Source organism: Epinephelus lanceolatus, chromosome 15 (assembly GCF_041903045.1).
Source record: "Epinephelus lanceolatus isolate andai-2023 chromosome 15, ASM4190304v1, whole genome shotgun sequence".
In the NCBI taxonomy this organism is placed as follows: Eukaryota; Metazoa; Chordata; class Actinopteri; order Perciformes; family Serranidae; genus Epinephelus; species Epinephelus lanceolatus.
Genome location: NC_135748.1, coordinates 8,960,745 through 8,979,676, shown reverse-complemented (window position 1 = coordinate 8,979,676; position 18,932 = coordinate 8,960,745). Strand labels below are relative to the sequence as shown.

At 40.3% G+C, this 18,932-nt stretch overlaps 1 protein-coding gene across 1 annotated transcript in view; it reads right to left on the bottom strand.

Moving 5' to 3' along the window:
• The window catches only part of syt14a (synaptotagmin XIVa), a 53,537-nt gene that overhangs the window by 13,007 nt on the left and 21,598 nt on the right, over positions 1-18,932 (bottom strand). The window contains exons 3-7 of the mRNA XM_033642078.2: positions 18,181-18,408; positions 6,236-6,507; positions 5,703-6,152; positions 3,743-3,932; positions 2,888-2,944 (exon numbers count right to left, since the gene is read on the bottom strand). Coding sequence (XP_033497969.2) covers positions 2,888-2,944; positions 3,743-3,932; positions 5,703-6,152; positions 6,236-6,507; positions 18,181-18,408 — 1,197 coding nt within the window. The remainder of the gene's footprint in view (positions 1-2,887; positions 2,945-3,742; positions 3,933-5,702; positions 6,153-6,235; positions 6,508-18,180; positions 18,409-18,932) is intronic.

Below are 18,932 nucleotides of genomic sequence, written 5' to 3'. Positions count from 1 at the left end.
GAATCTGAATCTGAATATTCTACCCATTAATATGTTTATACAAGTGTATGATCGCTATAAAATAAAATTTGTTTGGTTTTCGTAGCCTTATAATTATGCTTTTACATATATATATATATAAAGGGCCTTGCTTTAGAGAGGTCGCCATCTTGCGCCACCATGTATGTACGGCAGACCGAGTGGACAATCCAGCCAGCCAGAGAACGTGTTTCGCGTGTATAAATGAACCAACGAAGGAAGCGGAAGGAAGGAAGAAGGAGGAGGAAACAGCAGAGAGTGTTAGTAGTTCGTCGATAGAGAGTATTGAAAAGTTTTTTTAGTTATAAAGTTTGCGAATGGACCACACTTACCACGCAACAGGAGAGAATGAACCCGAACCGTCATCTGCGAGGAAAAGAAGACGCAACTTCACTCCTTGTGATGCACTCTCTGCGGCGCTTTTCCTCCTGATGATATATCTCCCCAACGATGGTAACAGTAGCACCGAATCCCATTCTGTGCATTCAGCCTCTCTTCTCACCCACTCAGCATCAAACACATGGAGTTCCTCGTCTGTATGCTCCGGCTCAAACAGGTATGGCTCTGGATCTGTGTCCGCTACAAGAAACTCTTCAAAATCGCATTCAAAGTCGTCCATTGCAGCTGCTATAGTCCGGAGATATTGCTAGGCTAAATAAACAGCTGAGCACTGTTTACCGGCTACACTGTCAGTCAGTGTGTGGGCTGGAGATTGGTGGAGCAGAGGGGGGAGGGGAGTCCCCACTCTGCATGGTAAACGATTATGTGTGTAAAGTTATGAAGTGTGTCTGTTATGCTAGAAGAGTCAGAGTTTGGGACGGAGTGGAGTGTTACCGGAGTTTCTGGAGTGCTGAAATAAACGGGCCTTCTTCCCGAACGCTCCTCTGGTCTCCTGCTCGTGAGGGATTCATTACAATATTGTAACATGGTTTAGATTTCTAAATAAACATTCACCTTGTCGCTAGATAGACCTACTCCTGAAAAAGTCGTACGCAAGGCTTTTTGCCCCTACGAGGCCACCGTCATTTACCCGACGGGAGGGGTGAGCGAGTGAGCCCTGCAATCTAGAATTTAACCACTGATGTCACTGTTTTCAACCCATTTTACACACTGGGCCTTTAAAGCAAGGAAAACAGCCCATTGGTTATTTTTCTGTACTGACATTGGGCTGCATGGATTGCTAATGAGTTATTGGGCTGGCCCAATGAAATCTCTGAGCCCTTCCTGCTCGGCCCGCCCCCTCCCGAATCATTTTCTGAGTTCTCCTGAGTTTGAGTAGCTGGCTGTTGGCCTTGTCCATAGTGGTTGAGTGCGTAGCCTACTAACGTACACTGATGGATAAACCACCAAAGCGCAAGGAAGGTGCGGAGAAGCTACAGGAGAAAAGGCGTAAGAATCTCCAGGCAGATGCAGCAAAATGCGCGAAAATATCTGACATGTTTGCTTATAAGATCATGGTGCAGCAGGGCCGTCCGCACTGAGTGCAGTACATCCCGTCGCACCATACACTAATGTGGACCTGCAAGAGAGTAGTTCAGGAGAAGAGGTGGCTGCTGGTGGAGATGATTCAGAGGAGGAGGGACAGAAAAATATGGCCCAGGGACAGATTGAGGAGAACAGAGTAGCCACTGTCGGCCCGGTAAGGAGTAATATCAGCAGAATGAACGAGAGACTCTTTCATCTAGGGAAGGAGATTGTTTGTGCGCCTCCGTGTAAGGGTATCTACCGCTTTTCATGCATTTGAGCGTTAGCCTGCGTCTTCCAGATTAGTTATTTGTGGTGTCAAAATTTTTGAGAGCATAAATAGAGAGATGTTGAACTTTTCAAATGATGATCAGAAAGTGTGTGCTCGTAAATCACCCTTTAACCCGTCAAACACTGCTGGAGAAATTACAGTTGTAGAAGTTGTAGAAAAAAATTGTCAAAATGAAATTTTTATATAACCTGTCACCTTGATTCTACTTTCTGATACATGAATTACCCTGACTGGATTAGTTTAAAGATAAAAAACATAGAAACATAATGACTAAATATTGACTAAGAGGTTTTGAATTTTCGTCAACTAAAACTAGACTAAAATTATGAAGGATAAAAATGACTAAATTGTGACTAAAACTAATAAGCATTTTTGTCTCAAGACTACAACTAAATCAGGGTGTTGGTGGCTTGGTGGGTAGAGCAGGCACCCCATGTACAAGGCTGTTGCTGCAGCGGCCCAGGTTCGAGTCCAGCCTGTGGCTCTTTGCTGCATGTCACCCCCCCTTTCTCTCCCCCCTCAAACTTGTCTGTCCTATCCATTAAAGGCAAAATGCCCTAAAAAAATATTTTAAAAAAGAAGACTACGACTAAATCTGAAATAGCTGTCAAAATTAACACTGATGAGGAGGTCCTGAGCTGGTGTCATGTACTGCCAAATCCATGGAAACAACATTGGCTTATGGTAGTGAAATGAACATCCAGTTCACAGGTAACAGCTCTGGTGGACCAAAGCAATAACATGCTCTCTCAAAAATATGCCACAACCCATGTGACATATTTTTGCGTGATCACACTGCACATTTTAAAGTGGCCTTTTATTGTGACCATCCCAGTGCACACCCGTGTAGAAATGATGCTGTTTATTCAGCATGTTGATATGCCACACCTGTCAGGTGGATGGATTATCTTGGAAAAGGAGAAGTGCTCACTGAAACAGATCTTAACAAATTTGTGACAAGAGTTTCAGAGAAATAAGTCTTTTTTGTGAGCATACATACACCAATGGAAAATGCTTTGTGTTTGATTGACTGCATCCATGAAGATGGTATTAAAAAAGGTCCAGAGTTCAACAGCAATCACATCTCACTTTGCGGCAGGGACAGCGACTCACCTCTGATAATATAAACCTGTCCACCTATCAAGTGTTTTAGACAACAGAACAGCCCATCTGACAACAAGGGTTGGACAGCAGTAAGAAAAAACAACGGACCAAGATGTCAAAAAGATAGTAGGGTGAGAGAATTTCAGGTGCAGACATAACAGAAGATGCAAGGAAGAGAAACAGGGTCAGAAGGCCAACAACATTGCACAAAGTTCAACAACAGGCAGTTTTTGTTTGAACTTGCTGCTCAGACCCTGAAAACTGACCAGTAAATGAGGGAAACCAGGGAACAAACCAGAGGAAAACTGAAAAGCAGGTAGTGCAGCTGAGATAGATGGGACTGTCTCTCATTTGGAGAAGTTTAAAGCTGTGCATAGTTTCTCTCTGGCTGAGTCGCATAAATTAAAGCAAATAGTATTCATTTCAAATATTTAACAAACGTCTTTTACATCAGTTTTGACAAGATTTTTTTCCAAGAATAATTCAGACTCCTTGTTTTTAATGGAAGTGTTCAAGTGCCATTTAAAATTCATACTAATCTAAGAGGAATGAATGAGTTGTATACTGACAATATACAAGAAGACTGAAACGGCTGAAACAAAAAACAAGTTGCATGGATTGCTAATCTGTAAAAACTACTAATTTTAATTAAAGTTATGTGTTGAAAAACAATATCACTGGTTGTGACATTTGCTGTAGAAGCAGATCAGAGTGGTCTTATCACATTGTGTAAGGTTGCCTAAACATAAATCCCTATGCACATGCTCAACCTGTCCTTTTCTCATCTGCAACAGGTTGAAAAATTGTTTACACTCTTCACTGCTCCTTTGGCAATGACTCAAAAAAACGTTTTAGAGTACTTACTGGGTGGCTTGTTGGCAGCCAGGTTTTTAAAATGGATGCCTTTGATGATTTCCACTGAGAGACGTCCTGTTGTGGCGTTGTACACCAGGCCCACAAGGATCTCTGGTGTGGAAGTCTGACTGACTGACTGGAATGATGAGGCGCTTTCACTGCATGTCATATCTGAGAGGCTGACCTGGGATTCACCACCCTGAAAACATTTGCAGACATTCAGAAAAATCTTCACTGGTATACAGTATATATAACAAAAACCACAGTCAATGTTCCTCCATGCAGTGCAATATCAAGAATGTTTATTAGTACCAAACACTATCATAGCATTCAAAACACCCAGTGTACAAATGCTTTATAATTCTGATGACTCTGGCAATTGACTGTTGACTGAGCCCTGCACCTGAGTAAGTGTCCAAAAAGATGCCTTTCCCTGTCAATATTTACTTATTTTTCAACACCATATGTTGCTCTTTTGCCATAGCACTAAAAACTAGAATGACTGCCTCATGTTTACAACCATGTCTGTCCAGACTCGTATGTAGCCATGACAAAAGAAAATGCTTCAAATATGGATGTTGTTGCAAAGAAGCTACAAATTCTAAAATGTGGATTCTTAACACACATCTTCAACACAATCGGCATAGTTTGAAGGTGGACACCCAAGATTAGTGTCATCAATTCAGTATCTGACCGATGTCTCCCCTTCTGTTTCTGAGTTATGGCGTTGAACAATGACCAGAAAAATGTTTTTGCAGAATATTATGATGTCACAGTGAAGGTGACCTTTGACCTTTTGGATATAAAAAAAGTCATCACTTAGTCATGATGTTCTATTAGACATTTGTGTGAAATTTTGTCATAATCAGCATATGCGTTTTTGAGTTGTGGCTAAAAACATGTTTTGTGAGGTCACAGTGACCTTGACCTTTTGACCACCAAAATCTAATCGGTTTATCGTTTAGTCCAAATGGACGTTTGTGCCAAATTTCAAGAAATTCACTCATGGTGTTTCTAGATATTACATTTAAGAGAATGGGGCGGATGTGAAATCACAGTGACCTTGACCTTTGAGCACCAAAAGCTAATCACTTTATCCTTGAGTCCAAGTGGACATTTGTACCAAATTTAAGGAAATTCTCTCAAGGTGTTCTTAAAGTACATCAACGAGAATGGGATGGAAAAGTAGGTCAAAGTGACCTTGACTGTAGAGCACCAAAATCTAAAAAGTTTATTTTTGAGTTCAAGTGAACATTTGTGCCAAATTTACAGAAACTCCCTCAAGGTGCTCTGAGATATCACCATAGCAAGAATGGGACAGATGTGAGGTCACAGTGACCTTGAACTTTGACCACCAAAATCGAATCAGTTTATTTTTGAGTCCAAGTGGACGTTTTGTGCCAAATTCCCTTAAGGTGTTCTTGAGTTATTGTATTCACGAGAATGGGATAAACGAACAGGCAGACAGATGGACCACCCCAAAACATAATACCTTCCTCCACTGCTGTCTCCGGCATGGAGGCATAAAAACAAAGTTGTGAGAAACAATAAAAGGCAAGTAAAGTATTATATGACAACTTCCTTGTAGAATATGTTAATTGACCCTTGTGGTTTGATAATTGCCTTAGCTGCTATTTTTAGGTTCTCTTTCCTCTTTGTAATATGAAATGTATTTAAATTGATGAAATTCTAGCTAAAGGAAAACAAACCACCACAACTAAACTGTTTGTTGTTTCATTCCCTCATGTGAAATGGAGGAAATGTCACACCACAATCTATCCCTGAGACACATTAAACCAACAAGGCAAACAGATGCTGCTGGTTAGATCTTTATATTCTCTCTCTGGAAAGCATAACCTCAGTCTGAAAATGCTATCCAAACACATGAAAGAGGGATCAACGTGGAGGGGTAATTAGTGAGGTGCTGAGAGAGCGCTTGAATGCCAACACCTGCTTTGATCCTACTTACCGGGAGAGCACAGCATGGATCTAATATGACCGGCACAGACATTTTGCCCTGAAGGTTGAGCTTGGTGAGGTAGAACACCTTTTCCCCGAGCACCTTCTCCTTCTTCATACGGCGCATACTATAAAGGCGGAATCGGATGGCGTAATTGCTGATCATCTCCGACTCCACATGGCTAAAGCGGAAAGTCTCGGTGAAGATTGGACACGGGCCTCTCTGGATTCCTGTCTTGGCCCTCTGCTTCTTGGTGGGCAGCAGCACCAGGTGGACCTGCCAGGAGATGTTGCCGGTGCGCTTTAGGGTGGGGAGATCCGATACTGCCATGATGGTGACTGCCAGTTGCTGGTCTTCTGAGTCGTAATCAAACACCACATCCAGGGTGCCATATTTTGCAACTGGATCCGGCTCATAACCTTTAGGAAGCTGAGCTGCTGATCCACGGGCTGACATGTCCTAAAGAAACCAATGACAAGTTCAGTGTTCAATATAAAGCTCAGTATACATCTCCAGTCAAATCTTGCATCTCTGGCATTTACCTCTGGGCTGAGGACAGCTGTACTGTCACTGGGTACATCTTCCTCATAGCCCTTGTTGAGGTAACTCTCCGTCTCATGGCCGTCGCTGTACTCACTGGGGCATTTGCCAAAGGATAGGTGGGGACTGCCACTGGTATGGGACAGATCACACTTGGCATCTCCCAGGTCAGACAGCGTACAGGACATCCTTGGAGAGCCATTCTCATCCTGATAAGGAGGTGGCTGAAGCTCATCCAGTGGTGGTGTTCGTCTCATCCTCTGGATGCAGTTGGCTGGTTGGAAGGAAGTGAAAAAAGAGATCAATGATCACCATAATGTACATATTATCAGTTGGCATATATCATTTTTATTTGAACCATGTAAGTCAGTCTTGGTTGTTCTTTTTAGTCACAGCAGCAGCAGTGCTCAGGCAATAACAAAGTCCATTGGACGGGTCAAGTACTTGGGTCCAGAGTGAAATTCTCTTGTTGGATTGATCGCCATGAAATTTGGTACAGACATTCCTGGTCCCCAGAGAATGAAGCCTGTTGACTTTAGTGATACCTTGAGATTTTATTTACAGCCACTGCAAGCCAAAGTTTTCACCTATCCTGCGAACTATCTCAGCAAGTCCTGGCTTGATTGGTACAGCATTTTGTATATACATTCATCATTCCTAGACAATGTATCCCTCTGACTACCATGATCCCCTGACTAGGGTGACTGGGTATACAAAACACTGCTGCCTGGTTCATTACAGGGACAAAGAGGTTTGATCACATCACCCCTGTGCTTGCCTCCTGAACTGACTGAAAATGTATGTGCTCACTTGATGGCTTTAAATGGCCTTGCTCCGAAATACTTCTTTTATTGACCTGGTTTGTGTCCTCTCAGCCGTTAAGATCTTGAATGGAGCCCTGCTGGTTACTCCAAGGTGAACTCACTGGCTATGGAACTCACACACAGTAAGTCTAGCTTCTTTTAAGTCTCCTCTTAAAACTTTTCTCTTTGTAAAAGCTTTTGTAACACTGTTAAGAAAAATGCTATATATAAAGTTTATTATTATTATGACTGTAATGGCAGCAGTTAAAAATTGAAAGACCAATAAAAGAGAAAAAAACAATAAAAGAGATCTGCTCTCTTGCAAGCTTGTGCATCTGGATTTCGAGATTAAATCCGAATGCCTAGGCATCATTCTTGATTTCCGCTTAAATTTTATTTCGCACACAAAAAAGGTGACCAAAACAGCTTTTTATCACTTAACATCATCAAGGTCAAGGCCTTTCCTATCTTATAAAGATGCTGAAAAACGTATTCATGCTTTTATTTCAAACGGATTAGATTACTGCAATGCTCTTTTTACTGGCCTTCCACATCAGTCATTTGAAAAACTTCAACCTATCCAGAATTGTGCGGCTACACTTTCAACTAAAACAAGAAACAGAGAGCATATTACCCTGGTTTTAGCTACACTACAGTGGTTCCCAGGGTCTTTCAGAATAAATTTTAAGGTTCTTTTACATGTTTGAGAACAGCCTACATTGTAGACTCTCTCGTTCTACAATCCCTTACGAGCTCTAAGATCTTCAGCTGCTGGGTTTTTAAATACAGTTATACACACAAGAAAACAGGCAGCACAGGTTTTGTTAACTATACTCCAAAATTATGGAATACCCTACCAAAAGCTATGAGAGATGCGGGCTTGGTGACAATTTTTAAACAACAGCTGAAATCCTATTTATTTAATCTAGCATATAATTTTTTGTTACTTTGTATTATTAATATTATAAATATATATTCTTGCATTTTTACCATTCTTACTTGTCTCTGTACTTTTCTTTAACCTGTATTTTTATACTTTGTTTATCACTGAGTGTCCTTTGATCGTCTAATCGTGTTTTCTCTTTGCTTTTGTATTGCATTTTTATAGTGAAGCACTTTGCGCTACATCCCTTATATGAAAAGTGCTCTATAAATGAAGTTTATCATTATTATTATTAGTAGTAGTAGAAGTAGTAGTAGTAGTACTGTAGTACTACTACTACTACTACAAGTAGCAGTAGTATTTTAGGACCACTTCTGGTTCTGAATGAAATGTCTCAACTATCAGTGGATAAACTTGTTCTCCTGAGGTGCTGGCTCACAGGCTGGCATAAAATCAAACAGAATGATAAAGCCACAGACTCATAACTCTGATGCCTTTATGTCACTGTATAAAGATCAACATTTCAGCTAACTGCCTTCCTTAGGATGAGAATTCTTATTCATCCTAAAGAAGGCAATTTCGCGAAATATCCACCTGTATATGTGAAGTGAAATATATGCATCAGAAATACATGTGTGCGGCTTTACCATTTTTTTTAAATGGAATGTCATACTGGCATTAACATTTAGTTCAAAGCCCGCTGTGCCAAAGTACAGCCTCACAGAGCTGTCGACACCTCAACAGCAGTATTACTGTAGGCAAGGCAAGAGGATTTTGTTTACATAGCATAGTTCATACACAGGGTAACTCAAAGTGCTTTACATAAGACATGGGCACAACAAGAGCAAGTATTGCAGTAAAAAAAATCTCCTGGGTCCCAAAAAGCATTTTCCCCAGAGACCACAATTATGAAAGAGATGTCTGTAAAACTGTTAACAGGACACCTCGAACTGGAGATAGGGTCTGTTATCAATCTTTTTATTATGAATTTTTGTACCACAGTGGTTTAGTATTTATGAAACTTTCCTCAGGCTGAGAAAAGCAATTTAAAAATCTGTGACATCATCACAATGTAAAGTCTATGAGCTGAGCGGGAACTTGCAGGCGGGCCAGTGAGAAGAACACTACTCTGCATATTCAGTGGGCCATATATCGCGGAAGTAAACCTGGAAGCTAGAAGACTTTTTGGTGCATGCGCCAGGTGTGCAACTCCAATGGAATGAATAGGCGCAATGTTGGGGTTCGGTATCTAGTTATTATTTCATCTTTGAGGCACCCTCTGGGCTAAAAAATGAAGCTGACACAGATGTGCCAAAAACTGCTGATCCTTGAATGGTAACATGAGGCTGGCTCCAAGAGCAAGTCAATGCCCAAATCCCCATGTGAAAATGCCCAACTGTACAGCAGAAATAAACATGTTTACAGCCTAGTTCAATAAATAGTTTTGGTCTTAAGCTAATTTCATCAGTCGTGACAACTGTACCAGGATGAATTTTTATATAACTCACCTATTTACATTTTATTAAGGCTTAAAGTTACGTATATTTAAGAGTTGGGCTGCTTTGAGAGAGAGTCTGTCTGCAAGGTGTCACCACAGCCTATAAGTCAGCTCCACTCCTAACATCCATATATGGTCGCTTCTGGCTCCTGAAATTTCCAGATGGCGACAGCCAAAATGACAAACTTGAGGCTTCATAATGGCAGTTCCAAAACCAATGTTTTATGTGCCATAGCCACGTCTATTATTTTATATAGTCCATCATGATCTAAACCCTGAGATACCCTAAACTCAAAGTAAAACCAATGGCAAAAAAAATATTATGGCTTTGATTTAAAGGTGAGACATGTTAAAGCAAGTCTTCTGGAAATGTGTTCCATATCTGTGCAGCATTGCAGCTAAAAGTAGCCTCCTCATCTCTGCATCATGGATGCAGGAGAGAGTATTACTCACATATTCTGGTAAGTATTGGTTTTATTTAGAAGCAGACTGAGTCGCCGTCTCAGATATCTTAATCCATTTTAAACAACAACAGGAGAGACGGTGGATCCACGTCATAATGAATTTACAGAAGTGACACTAGATTACAACCCAGCACAGGCTGAATTTACTGACAGTGAAGCACTCATTACTAAAGGCTTACACAGTCATTAAATCATATGTGCTTCTGCATAGCCATGACATATTTGATATTTTATTTACTGAACATAGATTAAATGTTTAATCTGCAGCTGCACCTCAATGCTACACTGTAATTCAGGTTCGTATTTTCTGATATAATGTGTTTCGTTCATCTAATTCTACATCGTTGTGTGCAATTTATCATATATTTCATTCTCACTCTGACAAATGGAGCTCATTCGGCCCATCCTTGTGAGCATAATGTGCTCTGTGAGAGGGATCCTTTGAATGCACAACCTAAATAAAACATCAGATATGCACCATTAAAGGGCTGAACTGAATGCTTCTTAATCTGCCACAGATTTCATGCCTCTCACCTTTCTAAATGATTCAGTTTGCCTGGAAGACAGAGAATAAGGCCATACTGAGAGTCTCTGTGGCACTTATAAAGAACCTTGAATAGTGTTGTCAGCTGCATTCTCAAAATCTGCCTCCCTTGTCCAATTTGGATTCACAAAAAAAATTGAGCAGCCGATGCTAATACTCCCATAGGGACACTGGCGAAGAGTGCTTTAAACCCTGGTCTCTTACAAAAAAAAAAAAAAGAAAACAAAAGATGAAGAAGAAAATAACTTGGAGAAAAAAAAACCCTCTTCTTTTTCTGTCTCCATAACTTTTGGAAAAAGCCAACACTGTGATGACGTAATCCTCTCCAACTCATTGTTCCAGCTTTCTCCCGACTTCTTGAAACTTTCACTCTTAATAATGTCAGTGAGACACCACCTCAAAGTGGCACATAACAGTGGCAGGATGGAGGCAAAGGAGTCTTAACTAAGTGTCATGGAGGGCTTGATAAAAGGAGCAAATCCATTTTGAGCAGCTTTTTTCCTGCTGAGCCGGGGGCGGTTGATTTGATGGAAGCTGCTGTGTAAAAGCACTACTCTTTTCTCCAGCCCGCTAATTGGGATGGTTACCATTCCTCCTCTCGTCTCACCCACCCTTCCTTCACAGAGTTTCATCCCCTCTGTGCTGCCAGTCGCCTTGTTTTGCCTTCTTGTACCTCTGTAAGTGTGGAAACAGTTTTTGCTTTGTGAATCTTGACTGTGAAACTCAGGTATAAATATCCGAGGTGACAAATGAGCCAAGAAGCCCTTTATTGTCCTGTACATGGCTACAAGGAGGGGGGGCAGCTGATGCCTTCTAGCTTTACCTCCGACCAAGATCACTTTATGTAAATGCTACTGTCTAATGAATGTTTGTAACAAAAGTATCATGGGCCTCATTTAAACACAGCAATGTTTGACTGAGGTCAATTCAAGCAAGTAATAGGGTGTAATACATATTATGGTGTTTTATATAGATCTGTGCATGTCTGTACATGCTGTGAAAATGGATTTACAAGGTGTTTTATTAGATGCGCCTCTTTGTGTGTGCCTCTGAGCACCAGGAAAATACAAACACACTTGTTTGCAAATGATCTCAGCTATGTGGTTCCCTTGTGCATCAAGTGGCTTCATCTCTTAAAGATATAGTCCATTCTAGGGACACATGTTTGCCTTCTTTTTCAAGAGTAGGATGAGAAAGTTGATATCATTCTCGTGTCGGTTCATTAAGCATGGAGCTGATGTCAGGAGATAGTTAGCTTAGCTTAGCACACAGACCAGTAGCAGGAATATGGGAGATGTTTGACTGAGTGATGTGTTGAAATTCGACTAGTGGGACTAAATCTGGCTGTAGTGCACTGTAGTAAAGACTTCACCCAATATTTATTCGTAAAGGTTTCTGGAAATGCTGTGGGAGCTTTGTAAACTGGGGGGGCGCACGTAAGCAAAGGCAGTGAAGACCAGTTCCTTACTGCTCCCATTGAGAAACTACGCTAAACCATTGTGTGTAATGTCCTGTACTGTTCCAAATATAAGCCAATGCATTATTGTATAACTTTCAATGGCTTTCCGTTGGATGATGGATTGTGAGCTTGCAGGGTTGCAATGATCAGAGGAGACACATCTGATTTTTTTTGTGAGAGCACCTATGTCTGCAGTCTATATTTTAATACGGAGTATATCTTGTTAACCCAAAACGCTTAAGACGTCTTTAAAAGGGGGCTGCTCATCGAGATTTGTCTAGAACGACTGGTGAAGAAGCCAAAAACCAGGGCCAGTGAGCAGCTTGGTGTTGATGTCAGGGCTGGTGACAGCAGGTGCAGCTATCACCCCTCACCCAGACCATGACTATGCTTCACCACATTGTACCCTCATACAACAGTTCCTATCATATCCTACGAAACACAAGTGCTTGTATAAAATCCTACGAATTAGTGGCCCATAAATGATAACCTTGTACCCTTCACGTAAATATATGTAATTAACATAAAGTTACTTAAAATGATTCAAACTTCACCTTCACGCGGTTCTGAACACTGGGGAAAGTCCTGAGTTTACCCAACCTGCTTCCTATCTGGACCATACAAGAGCTCTTACTTCTTAATGCCTGCCAGCATATTGGTCACGTGATCGCAGCCCTCACAATACGTAGGTTATGCATGAATTATTGGTGCATTACTATTCGGAGAAAAATATGCAAACAGTCCATGAGAACAGCCTGTTCACCGGCTCCATTTGATAATTTAAATGCGTGCAGAAAGACGTTGAGCTCATGTGTCAGATAGGTGTTAAATTTTGTTTGGAATGAAAATTAGGTTGACGATACTTTAAATGTCTAATGACATTAGAATTTCACATTGTGTGGACAATAACATTATGACATTTTGCAGATGTTGGGTTTTGCTCTCTATACCATCTAAGTAAATGTTGTTATTCTACATCAATATGATGTTGGCAGGAGGTGTTTGGAAGAAGATGGATTATAACTATTTGGTTAGAACACGACTTAAAACCAACAAAATTTTGACGTCATTTGTTCACAGTATTCTCCGTCAAATCAACGATGGCATTAGACGTTGTCCTGACATTAAATTTTGGTCGATGTGTAATAACCTCAATTCAACCAAATAAAAATGTCTATGTTGGTGGCCAGGAGAGACGCTGCTATCAGGGCTGTTCAAAATCGACATGTCTCAATATCAGCCAAAACAGTTTGTTTTTACTTTGCATCACTTCAGTCTTTAAACTCTGGCAAATCAGGTATGTTGGCATGACTACTTATCAGTGTGGACTTAAAATGGTGTTAGATTCAGGTGAGTACATGAGTGTCTAGTGATTGGTTAGGGAAAATCGAATCCCCTTCCCCACTGAAATCAGTTAGAGTGGACGCAATATCAAACTGAAGATAGAAAGTTTAATGAGATGACACTTCCGTCTGATATCAGGCAAATAAAATAGCTTAATAGAGAAAGTAATGAACTAGTTTGACTGAATCATTTTACTGACACTGAAATAAGTCATGAAAGAAGTAGTATGATGCGTTGCCATGCAACCGTATCTTCACTGAGCGGTCACGACAGCATGCTAACCTCAGAGATGAGAAGTTGAAGTTGGTCCAGACAAACCTCTGATCATTTCTTTCTCACTGCTTACTTCCTATTTTGGGAGGCTCTGCGGTGCCACTGGGGCACCCGCCCTGCCTGATTTTGCAGCCTCTGCACAATCCTCCTCATGTTTAATACATATGTCCTGAGGATAAAGCTCTTCATACTCACAGACAAATACACGCAGCGGTGGGAGTCGGGAGAAAATAACACAGGCGTCTCAGAACTTTTACGACAGCTTGTTTGAAATGAAGTGTTCTCTCTCAGCTATATCATGGAAGCTACCAATGTCTACATTTCTAATAATATTTCACTGTTTGGAGGGAAATAAAATAACAAACCTCTTGTACTTTAAACCAAAGTGCAGCCATGGATGGAGAGATGTGTTGCTCCACTTCCTCTCTGAGATGCAGATAGAATTAATGTGTCGTGGATTACAAGTTAACTGTGATAATCTGATGATCCAAAAAAAGTCTAGAGAAACTGGAAACATATGTAAATTACCCTCCATGGATATGTTCTCTTAGTGCCCTCTTTTTATTTTACAGAAAGGAATAATCTGAGCCAACGTTAAATATTCGATATAATCCTTACAAACCTTTAAGGGTATTTGACTCGCACAAAAACAAACACAAGACCTTGCATAGCTAAAATGTTGTTGTATAAATAAACCAAGTAAATTTCAAATTATTGCTGTCGGGCACTTATGACTCAAATCCCTGTCTCTCTGTCTAACAAGGAGCTCTGAATACAGAAACAAGTCAGTGATCACTTTCACCGAAAAACAAAAATGAATCCAGCACGAGCTGCTTCTTTGAAATACATTGAATTAAAAGTGACAGTGTGCTGTCTAGTCACACCTCCATGTATTTTTTCAAAAGACCCTGGGCCAGATCCATAAAACTCTGCATAGATTCATGACTAAACTGTGTGTGTCCATAAAAGCACATACGCATTATTTTCGTCAGATTCATAAAGCCATGCCTACATCTGATTCTGTTTTATAAATCTCAATCATTGTGGCACTGAGTGCACAGGCATGAGCCTCATTCCCACACCTAGAGTTTACCATAAATGGATGTAGAAACACCCTTAAACATACAGTTGCATATCCCTATTTGTTCCCCTTCACTACTCAGTAGACCCATCAATGAGAAATACAGTAAAAAAAATGAAATTTTACTGGCTGTGTTACATCTGCGAGGTTAGCCGTCAGTAGCGTCCATACCACTAATTCATCACATTCCTGCAAACCATCATCGCAGTAAGATCTCCATCATTATTATTATCATTAAATGTCACAAGAATGATCAACAATTCAGCGCTCATGTGGAAAGTGACTTAAAGTGCTCCACAGGATAAACAATCTCTTACAGGGAGGTGAATGCAAATAAATATAAAAATAAATAAATATTATTCTAACAAAAGAATAAAACAAATCCGTCTCTGATTAAACTGATCTTAAGTGGTAGACGTGTTGTTGGAGCAGGGCTAGGGAATATGGAGAAAATCAAATATCGCAATATTTTAACCAAATATCTCGGATTACACCATGAGATTTTTGATAATCGTCTGTAATGTGGATATAATGTGAGAAAACAAATGTGAGGATGTATAGATGCATAGTGTAGTATAGATAGTTAACTGAGTATCTTGGATTTTAAGGCCAATAAAACAAGCAATAATGCACATTTTAAATCAAATAATTGAGAAGAACATGTTGGTTAAATGGTCTCAAACAAAAAACAAAAAGATTGTTAATCTATATAACATGTACAAAACTAACAGAGAATATTCTTAAGTTTGGGTTTAATTTTCCCTGTAAGTAAACAACACCTAATTCGTAATTTGCGAAAGTGCAGCTTGATTAAAATCACTCATTAACTCATGTTCTTTAAGTCTAAAAGTGAAGAATCAATGTGGCTGTGAGACAGAAATTAAATTAGGTGATTGTGTTTCTATTTTGACCACAGGATGCACGTCTGCTTTAACAGAAAATTTGTTAGTACAAAAGCAAATTCCTGTTTTTCTGTGTGTGCAACCAATTTGACCTGAAAATCTCTATATATGATGATATCTCTTCACAGCCCATCTGGTACCATCCCTCTGAGCCTAGGCTGAGGTTGGCAGGGACCATCTAGTGGTTATCAGAGGACACACAGCTTCTGCAACACTTGCATAACGACAACCTTGTTCAGTGTGTTTCTTCTTTACTAATGGAGTCAGAAGCATGTCATGCGCTATTTATCCCTCAGCTACACATTCAAACATTGCTTTAAATAGATTGAGCCAGACACTCTGCCTTGGAAGCCACTGTCTTATATAACACAAAGCTGGTTCAGACATGATTCACCAATTGAGGACCCTGGCAAAGATTAGATTGTTTTTGTCTTTGATAGACACTGTCAGACATCACACGGCTGATTTCCGTCAGAGGATGTTGAAAACAAGCGTGTTAGATTTGTATCTTTGTATGTGTCCAAACAAAACTGCAATGTTTCAATCTGCTACAGTTCTGCAGGATATGAAATCCAACTGCCAAAATAAATGTTGGCACTGTACGTTTCTGCAAACCACAGATATGTGACATTTATATGTAGCAGATATGTTGACAACTTAACGTGTCAATTTTCAATTTTATGTGTGAATGCTGTGGTTAATGTGTGGTTAGATTTGGGCAAAAAAAATCATTTTGTTCTAGTTAGAAAGACATCATGTTCTAAGTTAAAAAATACAGTTTGGTCGCCACAAACTCAGCAGAAAATGTCCCAACACGTCATTAGAAAACACTCCTTTTTTTTTTTTTGCCAAGACACATTTTGAAAGGTCCCGACCTGTTGGAAAAATTACCTGCTTTTGTTGCTACAAACATGACTGGAAATTTCCCGACATCTCGTTAAAACATGCAGTGTTTCGTCTACACAAACACAGCTGGAAATGTCCTGACATGCCTTTTAAAAATACCTGCTTTTTTGACAACAAACACACAACATGTCGTTTAAAAATACATGGCTATATCACCACAAACACAGCTACTACGATGTGTCATTGAAAAATACCTGGTTGCATCGCAACAAATACGGTTGGAAATGTCCCCACATATCATTAAAATATACCAAGTGTTGTCACCACTTACGGCTGGAAATGTCCCGGTGTGTCGTTAAAAATACCTAGTTTTGTCGCCACAAACACGGCAGTAAATGTCCCGACATGTCGTTTAAAAATACATGGCTATATCACCACTCGCGATGTGTCATTGAAAAATACCTGGTTGCATCACAAGAATACGGTTGGAAATGTCCCCACGTATCATTAAAAAGTACCAGGTTTTGTCACCACAAATTCTGCTGGAAAGGTCACAACATATTGTTAAAAACCATCTAATCTAACACAGCCCATGGGCGGTTCACAGAAACGTGTAATGCCCCATTTTATATTGGACACACTGGGCTGGAGATATCACTTACTCTTTCACTGACATTCATTCATTTTGTTTGAGTTGTGGGCCCGTCATGCTTATTTTCTTCCTTAAAAGACCTAGTCTGACATCTTGGGATTCACACTCTACAATTTGTGCTTTGAACAAAAATTAAACATTTAGATAGATATCACTCTCATGTATATCCCTTAAATATAAAGAAGCTACAACCAGCAGCTAGTTATCTTAGCATAGTATAAAGCCTGAAAACAGCTAGCCTGTACCTCTAAAGCTTTAAACTTTAAGGGCGCTCGTAGGCAGATTTAGATTCCTGTGGACAGAGTCAGGCTCTCTGTTAATGCTATGATAAGCTAAATGGCTGCTGGCTTATACAGACATGACAGCACTATTGATCATCTTATCTTACTCTCAGCATTTGTTGTGGATAATCCCAAAATGTTCAACTATTCCTTTAGAACTAGATTTTTAAAAAAGAGTGTATCTTCTCTGATTTGTTGTACACTCCCACCCAAACACATTAATTCGGTATAACAATAATGACTGCAGTCAATATGAAGTCAAATATGTTACACACCCTGAATGATTGATTCACTTTCAGGGTGCAAATCAAGTGTGTTTGTCAAGTAAAAGACTGATCCAAATAGGTCAGTGCCGGTGTTCTCCTGTGACTTGGTCTATGTTGAAATAAAAGAAAAAACTGCCTTCCATCCACCGCGGTAAACGGGGTGTGATGGTGAGTCGGGCAGATGGGAAACAGAGATGCATCAAAAAAAAAAAAAAAGTGTGAGGCTGCGGCTGTACAGATTATGCAGACAGTTGACTGTTTCACAACCCTCCCACGGAGAGTGTGCTGAACGGGAGCTTTGCTTTGATCACCTCTCTGGATTAACTGACAATGTATATCAGTGAGTACGTTGTGTGTGTGTGTGTGTGTTGGTTTGGAGGTGCAGAAGAGTCTGTGCAATTGGCCCAAGCTTACTGCAGTCATAGGGGGAAATATCTGTTAATCTATTAAACAAGTGCAACTCCTCATTGTCGAGGCATCCTTTGTGGATGTTTCTGGAGAAATAAACCAAAAAAATCAAAGTGAATATGAAAACAAATCAACATGATTCTGAGTGCATTGACCTCAGAACTGCACCATCTCTTTATATGAACACTAGAATATTAGGTTATCAGGTTTTTTTTAATTTCACTTCACAGACAGAGAACGTACCATCGTCAGCCGAGGCTTCACTGCTGTAGCCGTCATAATCAGCAGTCAGAGGGCTGTACTTCTGCCGGCTCTCCCAGCTGAAGCCTCCTGTGTGTTTGGTATTAGCAGCCGCCTTGGCTCCTCCTCGGAGGCCTTGGGAGCGGCTGACTGCTTCCTGATACTGACCCATCAGTTCATCCTCGCTGTCCGATGACGAGCCCTGCAGGTCAGCATCAGAGTAGGCCTTGTCTGTTTGGGGTAAAGACAGATAGCCTGGTTACTGTGGGAGAGAGTGAGATGCAAAAGATCAGGTAGTCTGGCAGCCTCTGCTGGCTCCAGTCCTGTACTTCACATGAGATCTGCTGAGCTGCTTTGTAACAGGCAAACAGGAAAAAAGATTTCAGATACAATTCCAGCATAAGAAAGAACCTCTATGAATGTGTCACCAAAGCTTAAAGGTGCTTGAAAACAAAAAGGATGAGAGACATTTAAATTCTGAATCGACATTTTTAGGGGGTCAAAAGTCAACATGATGAAATCAGTTGTCTCCCAATATAGAAGACGAAATACATGTGTAATGATCATTTAGAGGTTCACTATCTAGTCCATTGCTTTAGTCTATATAAATTTCAGTTTTTCTTATTTTATTTATTCAATTTCAATTTTTTTTGTATTGTCCTTTTGTTAGCCATCTGATAGTTTGGTGACCTGTCCAGGGTGTACCCTGCTTCTCTCCCAGTGCCAACTGGGATCGGCTCCAGCCCTTCCACAAC